This window comes from Drosophila arizonae, chromosome 5 (genome assembly GCF_054131065.1).
Source record: "Drosophila arizonae isolate 15081-1271.41 chromosome 5, UAZ_ARI_1.0, whole genome shotgun sequence".
NCBI classification, from domain to species: domain Eukaryota; kingdom Metazoa; phylum Arthropoda; class Insecta; order Diptera; family Drosophilidae; genus Drosophila; species Drosophila arizonae.
Window position 1 is genome coordinate 25,091,182 of NC_142925.1, and position 8,267 is coordinate 25,099,448.

Sequence of the window (8,267 nt, forward strand, 5' to 3'; positions counted from 1 at the left end):
CAATTAAAAATTAGCTTCTTATTGATTATAAAAAAGAAACATTTTTTATTTGGTGTGCGTAATTTGAGACTACATTTGACGTTTGATTGGTGGCAGCCAGCCCTTCATCCGATGCTCATCCGCCAGTGTGCTATCGAGATCCAGACAGGACATGCGCGCCAAGCTCTCTTTGTACCCGAGCAAGTGTTTCGCATCCAAGTCGGATATGTCGCCCTGTGCTTGATTACCCATGTAGAAGGCTCTTTGGCACTTGCGTGCAAAATCCTTTTCTAGCGTCTTGTCGACGCGCAGATAGCGTCGGCAATTATCCGCCACAGACGATGAGCGCTTCCGTATTTGAATCTCGCGGTGTTGGACGAATGGCGACAGCGGGGTATCCTGCAGCTGAGCAGTTACTGCGCGTGTATAGAAGCCATACTTGTTCATTGTATCGGATCTAAAATTTTGAATACAGTTTTTTGTTTTTGTTTTTTCCTACACAAATATTTTTAAACAGGAGTCGAGAATTATCTGGCTAGCGCGTGACGTAAATGAAACAGACTTATTTCTCATTTGTAATTTTGATGTATTTGTATTTTAGTCGTTCGTAATTTACAAGTTTGATCTAACTTAAATGTCAAAAGCGAAACTAAACCAAAGATTTACATTTTTTTACATTTATTTTTATTTTATTAAATAGGTTAATAGGTGTATGAAAAATCCCTGCAATTTTGTTATGTTTAAAACTACAATGACAATATATATGTAAGTGTGTGTGTGTGTTTGCCAAATTTGTTGTTTCTTAGAAGTTCATTGTTGCCAAAGTAATAACTATTGTTTACACATTGTTATTGTTATTGTTACTGTTACTGTTATTAGTATAAAAAGGTATAAAAGTTGTACATTTAATTATGTATTTATTTCATTTGCGCCTGCACTTAAACATAAACTTGTTTAATCTGCCTGCTTTGTTGTTGCTTGGTTTTTTCGTTTGTATTTTCACTTGGCACTTGTGATCAATGAATTAACTGTTGCTGGTTTTTAAATATATTAAAGAGAAACAAAATGACAACATTTTGATTGTGAAACAAATAACAGATTCAACAAATGGCTATGGCTATTGTAGATTCGATGCGATTTAACGGTAGGGACTTTGAGGGGTTTGTAGGTACTTGGTGTGTGTGTGTATAAATAAATTTCTATATATAAAATATATATTTGATATATATTTTTTTGGTTGTAAAAATTGTACTATTGCAGCGTATGGAGGAAGTTTGTGGGAAAAAGGATTATCGGGATAGGGAATATTTTGTGTGTATGTGTTCATGTTTTCAAATACTTTAAGTAATTGTGTATGTGTGATAAATTTTGGATTTTCAGTTAATTCGTATGTTTCTTTTCTTTCACGGTTTTAACAAACGCCAAATGCTTACACTGATATGCATATGTATGCAAGCATATTGTGTGTAAGTGGTTTTCTGACAGCAAAGAACATTCGTAATTACTTTAAATATTTAAAAAGCATTAATCGTGTGCATTAAACATTTTGCAAATGCAACTGAAAGCAAAGAAACGGACAAAAAATATATGATTCAAGTATTCAAAACAAAGAAAAAAGTGCGGCAGCAAGCAACTAGTGCTGCCACCCATCAATTTCTGGTAGCTATCGATAGCAATTTAGCACATTTTTTGCATTAAGCTTTCAGTTACACTTGTGGGAGGGTTGGTGGCGTTGCCATCGTTGTAAAATTAACTCTTGTTTTGCTTTGAAGGCGCACAAAAGCTAATTTTAAAACAACGCAATTGACTTAAACTACTAAATAACTGGCTAGTTGTATATGAGGTATTTGTATGTGTTGAGTGATGATTGTGGAAATTTTGTGTGGCAAATTTGGGGAATTTTGTAAACCGGTCTATTGCATAAAATTGCAGGTCCGTCGCCTTGCAGTCGCAAGGGACGTGAAAAAATGTAGCAGTAATATTTAAAAAACTAGTTGCCGCTGGCTATGCGACAAAGTCGAGCGGCCGATTGAAGCCACCCTTACGGTTCATATACTGGCGATACTTGCGCTTGAGGATTACATGCACTTCACCAACATCGTTGCCCTCGACTTTCTTGTTCTTGGTGGTGTCAAAGGTGCAGAAGCCCATTGTTTTCAGCATCTCAACCTCTTCCGGCGATTTACCCTCCAGATCTGCTTCATTGATCTTTGGACGCTCTGCAGCTGCATTCGCTGAATTGTTCCGTGTGGCGCGTCTGGATGTCGAAGGGCCTGAGCTGCTGCCTGCACGACGTGAACGGGATCTGTGAAAGGATATGAGAGAGAGAGAGAGAAAGCGTCTCCTACTTAATGAACTGGAAGTTGATTGCATTTAAATCAAAATGGAAATACATAAATGCACAGATGCATTTATATAGGATGCACTTGGGCAAACTAGGGCAGGGTCATTTGTACATATGTATGTATACATTATACAGTTGTTTGAGGATCTAATTATGAAACGTGACGCCTTTCAATAATATTATACAACCGGTTATGCACCAAACTTATTTGTGGTTGTCTTGTATTTTTGCCAACTGTTTACAAAGGATAACAAAATCAATGTGTGTGTATGCGTGCGTGTGTGTGTGTACTTAAATATAATAGAAAGCTGTTTTGTTCGCTTAGGACATCTCCTCGATGAGTGCGGCACGCAGCTTTGTCGTCACCGTCGCCGGCTGGGCTTGATTCAACTTGAATACGCTCTCAATGACGGAAATCTCGGTAGCTGTTGTATTCATGCCCACAAACGAGATCCAATCGTTGACGACCATGCCGGCAGCCAGGACTTCACTGCCACGATTCACAGTGCCCGCAACTAGAGGCACTTGCAGCAAGGACGACAGCTCATCTTGATCCTGAATGCTTGTCTTGGGATGCACCATGCCGCCTTGATTGCTCAGCACTGTGTAGGAGCCGACAAGCGTGTTGTCGGCAATGGTCTGGCGAAAGACTTCTACATTGAGCACGTCTGCTATGATTTCTTCCGTCTCCTTATCCAAATCGGGATGCACCAGGGCCACATAGTCATTGCACGCAATCACGTTGCCCAAAGCAGACAGACGCTCCTCGACACGCTGTATCTTAACGGCATCCGGCAGACTGTTGCGCAAATGTTGCAGCTCCTCATCGGTGGTGGAATGCGGTACTAGCAGGCCGTTGCGATTGCCAACGGTGAGCCGGCCAATTATTCGGCAGCCACCGATGTTGGCATGGACGACAGGTATGGTCTCGGCTAATTCGGCCTCGTAGGCACTGTAGAAGGTCTCCGAGCCACCAATGGCAACCAGGCAATATGTGTTTGTTAATTTGCTAAAGACGCCAATATCGTCATTGTTCTCGAATTGCACGCGCAGCGCCATTTTGTGTGAGATTTAGTATTGTATTTATTATGTCGAACAATAAAACTATATTCGCTTCGAGCCCTGTCCGCTTTCTGATGCCCCACACTTGACGCTGTATGGTTTTAGCACAATCTAATAATGTACTTTCAGCTGTGTTGTGAAATTCGTGTATTTCGCTTCACGTGGTAATTTGCTAAATAGTTGCCGAAAGAACAATTGATCTGGGGATGGCAGACAGCGAACTAGTGTGCTGTCAAATCGCACGCACAGCACACACAGGGCTGCATTATAACAGCAAATAAGAGAACTAGTTCGTTAAAATTGCCACGCTTTTAAATTAAGCTTTTATCACGAGGCATACTAAGTTGTTTTGTATAGGTATGGTTAGTGATTATATACGTAATAAATGTGTTAAAAAAAATCGCTAGTACTTTATACTTATCGTTGTGGTTTGGTACACTACACTTGCTTATTCACCTCGAACGCCTTCCCCTCGCACGTTCACGGTCGCGCTCACGCTCACGGTCCCGGCTGCGGCTTCTTTCGCGCTCACGATCACGTTCCCGCTCACGGCGACTGCTGCTGGTGCCAATCCCAATGGCTTCTCTTTCTCTTGAGCGTCTTTCTCGGCGCTTTTTGCGTTCTGTGCGCTCCTTTTCCCTTCGTCTGTGTGCGGGCGAAGCGGGGCTACGACTGCGACCCATCTTAATCCTTAATATTTATGTGTACGTTTTTTAAACGTTTACAAATATAAAAGGCCTAAGTAGTCACATTTATTTAAAATTCTTGTTATCAATAATTAACCATCGCGAACACTCACCGTTGCTTAATGCTGTGTCTAACTTAAATTGGACGACACCGGCATTAAGTCGAACGCTCTAAACCTAAAACTAAATGTAAAAACGAAGTGCGTTCCTTCACACCCGCGACGCCAAAACAGACTGCAAATGGCCGCTTGTCACAACAGCTGATTGTGGTTCACATGTAGGAGTTTTGCATTTTTCGGAGTATAATCAGTGTGACCATTTTTCTACTTAGCACTCGATATTCCATATTCGAATCGTTCGGAAATACCAAACTCGGAAATACCAAACTTTGGTATCGAAATGTCAAAGGACAGAAAGATGCTTTTAATAATAAAACACACCTCTTTAAATAAATTTAGTAATGCTATTAAAATCCTTATTTCGAAAATTGTAGGGCCCAGCGATTATTCCTAAAACATTTCAGCTATTTTTTAATTCCCAACATTTACCGCCAAAAGATCGATAAGTCTTATTAATAATCAGTTTTTCATATTTTTCATATTTCGAAATGAAAGATTTGTTACATATTGGTCTAATTGTGCCAATTGATCAAATTTTGATTTTAAATTCTAGATTAATCTAAACGGATCACTCACATTATAAGTTCAATTGAAAAAGGTCATCGGTAGCATTAAAGTACGTTAATTTGAGTGTGTATGTGTGGAATGTGTATGTAGGAAGTGGCATCACATAGCAACGATCACTTTGATATTACACATTTATAATATTCTCTTCAACCTTTACATAATGAAGATTCAAGCTGCCGGCGCCAGCTAAGCGTAAGCGATTCCAATTAACCTACCTACATATTGCCCACATAGACGCATTATCGCATTATCATCTTTTGCTCTTATCAGCAGCAAGCTATGCAACTAATTGCCATGTTGTTTATATGCGCGAATAAGCACAACAAAACACAATAATGAATAAGCAGAGCAAACAGCTGTTACTTCATGCCGAAAAGCTCTTTATCAAAGCTTTTGTATTGGGCCCCACACTCGCTGAGCATCGCAGTTCTCAATTTGCAGGCAGCGCCGGTGGGTGCCCCAGTACTTTTCATTTCGTTGTTCTTTCTGTGTATTTTAATTTTGAAGCGACTTGCAAGATGGGTGATCCAATGAAAGTGGAAGTAAAGGACATTGACAAGCTGCTCGAAATGGATGGCTATCTGAAGCCGTTCGAGCGTGAGATTCGTCGCCGGTAAGTTAGAGTTGTCATCACAGAATGCGGTTAGCGGTTAGAGACGCGCTTCATATAATCCGAAGTTTTCACCGGCTGATAAGCGGATCACTGTGGAACAGAGCAGCAGATTGTTGTTGTTTCAGTTGCGCCTTACAAAATCATATCAACTGGCTTTGCACTGCTGCCCGAAGTGCAGTTGGTAAAGTGAGGCGGTCAATGTCAGTTGAAGGTCGTGCGTCTAATTTATTTCGCTTTTTTGCTTTTTGCGTGTGCGTGCGAATGATGCCCTGGTGCACCGCAAACATTTGGAACTGCCGTCGCGCCATTCATTTGTATTGGCCTTGAGAGCTAAACTTGATTTCCTTGTTTTGTTTCATTAACTCTTATACAGGCATGGCGTACTGAAGGATTGGATTGCGAAGATTGATCAATGCGAGGGCGGCTTGGAAGAGTTCTCGCAGGGCTACAAGTACTACGGCCTACATTTTCAGCCGGATAATTCAGTGATTGCACGCGAGTGGGCGCCGGGTGCAAGAGACGTGTATCTTACTGGCGATTTCAGTGAGTATACAAACATTGATTAGAGGCGAAATGCCCTCTTCAATAAATGTGAAATGAAAGATCAGATATAGTTCAATATTTGGGTCGTTAAGGATGTGCAAGGGAGCTAGCACCAGTTTTCGCCTCGCTTGCCGATTCGCTCTTATACTGCCAATTTAAAAGCTATTTAAATATCGATAGCCGATCAACTGAAACGTAATCGATTGTAGAGAAAATTCGAATTTAAAAAAGTTTTTTTTTTTTTTAATTTATTGATTATGGTCACTTTAATATCGATTTTTAAACAGTATTTATATTATAAATTGATCTTCATATAAATTCTTCCAGACAATTGGCACTGGGAATCGCATCCGTACAAGAAGCTGCCCTTTGGCAAGTGGGAGCTTCATTTGCCCGCCAATCCAGATGGCAGTGCGCCAATTAAGCATCTTAGCGAGATAAAAGTCATCATACGCAACCAGCACGGTCAGCTATTGGATCGTCTCTCGCCCTGGGCCAAGTATGTGGTGCAGCCGCCCAAGAGCGCCAATCAGGGAGTCAACTACAAGCAGTATGTGTGGCAGCCGCCAGAAGGAGAGCGCTATCAACGACAGAACGCACGACCGCCCAAGCCCAAGTCCCTGAGGATCTACGAGTGCCATGTGGGCATAGCCTCGCAGGAGCCTCGAGTGGGCAGCTACGATGAGTTCGCGGATCGCATTGTGCCGCGCATCAAGCGACAAGGCTACAACTGCATCCAGGTGATGGCCATCATGGAGCACGCCTACTACGCCAGCTTTGGCTACCAGGTGACCAGTTTCTATGCGGCTTCCAGCCGCTATGGCAACCCGGAGCAACTCAAGCGCATGATCGATGTGGCCCATGCCCAAGGTCTCTACGTGCTACTTGATGTGGTGCACTCGCATGCGTCCAAGAACGTGCAGGATGGCCTAAATCAATTCGATGGCACCAACAGCTGCTTCTTCCACGACGGCGCACGTGGTGAGCACGCTCTTTGGGATAGCCGTCTGTTCAACTATACGGAGCACGAAGTGCTGCGCTTCTTGCTGTCCAACTTGCGCTGGTGGCATGATGAGTACAATTTCGATGGCTATCGCTTCGATGGCGTCACCTCCATGTTGTACCACTCGCGCGGCATCGGCGAAGGCTTCAGTGGCGACTACAACGAATACTTTGGCCTCAACGTGGACACAGATGCACTCAACTATCTGGGTCTCGCCAACTACATGCTGCACAAGCTGGACCCTGAGGTCATAACCATAGCTGAGGTGAAAATTGTATTCCAACTCGTACTTCTTCCTACTTCTAAATTTGTTTTCTGTTTGCCAGGACGTTTCTGGCATGCCGACACTGTGTCGCCCCGTGTCGGAGGGCGGTATTGGATTTGACTATCGCCTGGGCATGGCCATTCCAGACAAGTGGATCGAGCTGCTGAAGGAACAAACCGACGATCAGTGGGACATTGGCAACATTGTGCACACGCTGACCAACCGACGCTGGATGGAGAACACGGTGGCCTATGCCGAGTCCCACGACCAGGCGCTTGTCGGCGACAAGACCATTGCCTTCTGGCTGATGGACAAGGAAATGTACACGCATATGTCCACATTGTCTGAGCCGTCGATAATCATTGATCGTGGACTGGCACTGCATAAGATGATTCGTCTCATCACGCATGCCTTGGGCGGCGAGGCATATCTCAATTTCATGGGCAATGAGTTCGGGCATCCCGAGTGGCTCGACTTTCCGCGCGTGGGCAACAATGACTCGTACCATTATGCGCGTCGCCAATGGAATTTGGTGGATGACAATATGCTAAAGTACAAGTACCTAAACGAATTTGACCGTGCCATGAATGAGTTGGAGGAACGCTATGGCTGGCTGCACTCGGGCCCCGCCTATGTGAGCTGGAAACACCAGAGCGACAAGACAATCCACTTTGAGCGCGCAGGTCTCGTGTTTGTGTTCAACTTCCATCCCACTCAGAGCTTCAGTGATTATCGCGTGGGCACCAACTGGGCTGGCACCTATCAAGCGGTGCTTTCCTCCGACGATCCCCTCTTTGGCGGCCACAATCGCATCGACATGAATTGCAAGCATCAATCGGATCCCTGGGGCCATGCCGGTCGCTCCAACTTCATTCAAGTCTACACGCCCTGTCGCACCGCCGTCGTTTATGCCAGAATCAGCGATTAGATGCGTTTGTTGGCTCATTTTGTTGTTATGTAATTATATATACTTATATATATACAACCTATAATCTGGGAATTTCAAAATTAGCTGTAGTTCTTGTTTATGTTACGACAGCTTCATTGAAATATATACACAATTGAGATATAGCTCTACAAAATGAG

The 8,267-nt window shown here is 43.3% G+C and overlaps 3 protein-coding genes across 3 annotated transcripts; 1 reads left to right on the forward strand and 2 right to left on the reverse strand.

The window, feature by feature from the left end:
• Window positions 1-640: 640 nt before the first annotated feature.
• On the reverse strand, window positions 641-4,344 carry ytr (U4/U6.U5 small nuclear ribonucleoprotein 27 kDa protein yantar). The gene is made up of 3 exons (XM_018011113.2): window positions 4,185-4,344; window positions 3,842-4,123; window positions 641-2,284 (listed from the first exon to the last, which is right to left on the reverse strand). The coding sequence occupies exons 2-3, from the start codon at window positions 4,066-4,068 to the stop codon at window positions 1,984-1,986; spliced, it is 528 nt and encodes a 175-aa protein (XP_017866602.1). The 5' UTR covers window positions 4,069-4,123; window positions 4,185-4,344; the 3' UTR covers window positions 641-1,983.
• On the reverse strand, window positions 2,528-3,382 carry eIF6 (eukaryotic translation initiation factor 6). The gene has a single exon (XM_018011112.2). The coding sequence runs from the start codon at window positions 3,380-3,382 to the stop codon at window positions 2,645-2,647; it is 738 nt and encodes a 245-aa protein (XP_017866601.1). The 3' UTR covers window positions 2,528-2,644.
• An 809-nt stretch (window positions 4,345-5,153) lies between the features above and the next one.
• Window positions 5,154-8,252, forward strand: AGBE (1,4-alpha-glucan-branching enzyme). Its single transcript, XM_018011106.2, has 4 exons — window positions 5,154-5,370; window positions 5,744-5,913; window positions 6,241-7,181; window positions 7,243-8,252. The coding sequence occupies exons 1-4, from the start codon at window positions 5,276-5,278 to the stop codon at window positions 8,107-8,109; spliced, it is 2,073 nt and encodes a 690-aa protein (XP_017866595.1). The 5' UTR covers window positions 5,154-5,275; the 3' UTR covers window positions 8,110-8,252.
• Window positions 8,253-8,267: the final 15 nt, after the last annotated feature.

Excerpts from the sequence above, each read along its gene's own strand:
- ytr (XM_018011113.2), bottom strand. The coding sequence starts at position 4,068 with ATGGGTCGCAGTCGTAGCCCCGCTTCGCCCGCACACAGACGAAGGGAA. Across the intron at positions 2,285-3,841 it reads GCGAGGGGAAGGCGTTCGAG|ATCCCGTTCACGTCGTGCAG; the intron begins GTGAATAAGCAA and ends ATCCTTTCACAG.
- eIF6 (XM_018011112.2), bottom strand. The coding sequence starts at position 3,382 with ATGGCGCTGCGCGTGCAATTCGAGAACAATGACGATATTGGCGTCTTT.
- AGBE (XM_018011106.2), top strand. The coding sequence starts at position 5,276 with ATGGGTGATCCAATGAAAGTGGAAGTAAAGGACATTGACAAGCTGCTC. Across the intron at positions 5,371-5,743 it reads GAGCGTGAGATTCGTCGCCG|GCATGGCGTACTGAAGGATT; the intron begins GTAAGTTAGAGT and ends ACTCTTATACAG. Across the intron at positions 5,914-6,240 it reads GTATCTTACTGGCGATTTCA|ACAATTGGCACTGGGAATCG; the intron begins GTGAGTATACAA and ends AAATTCTTCCAG.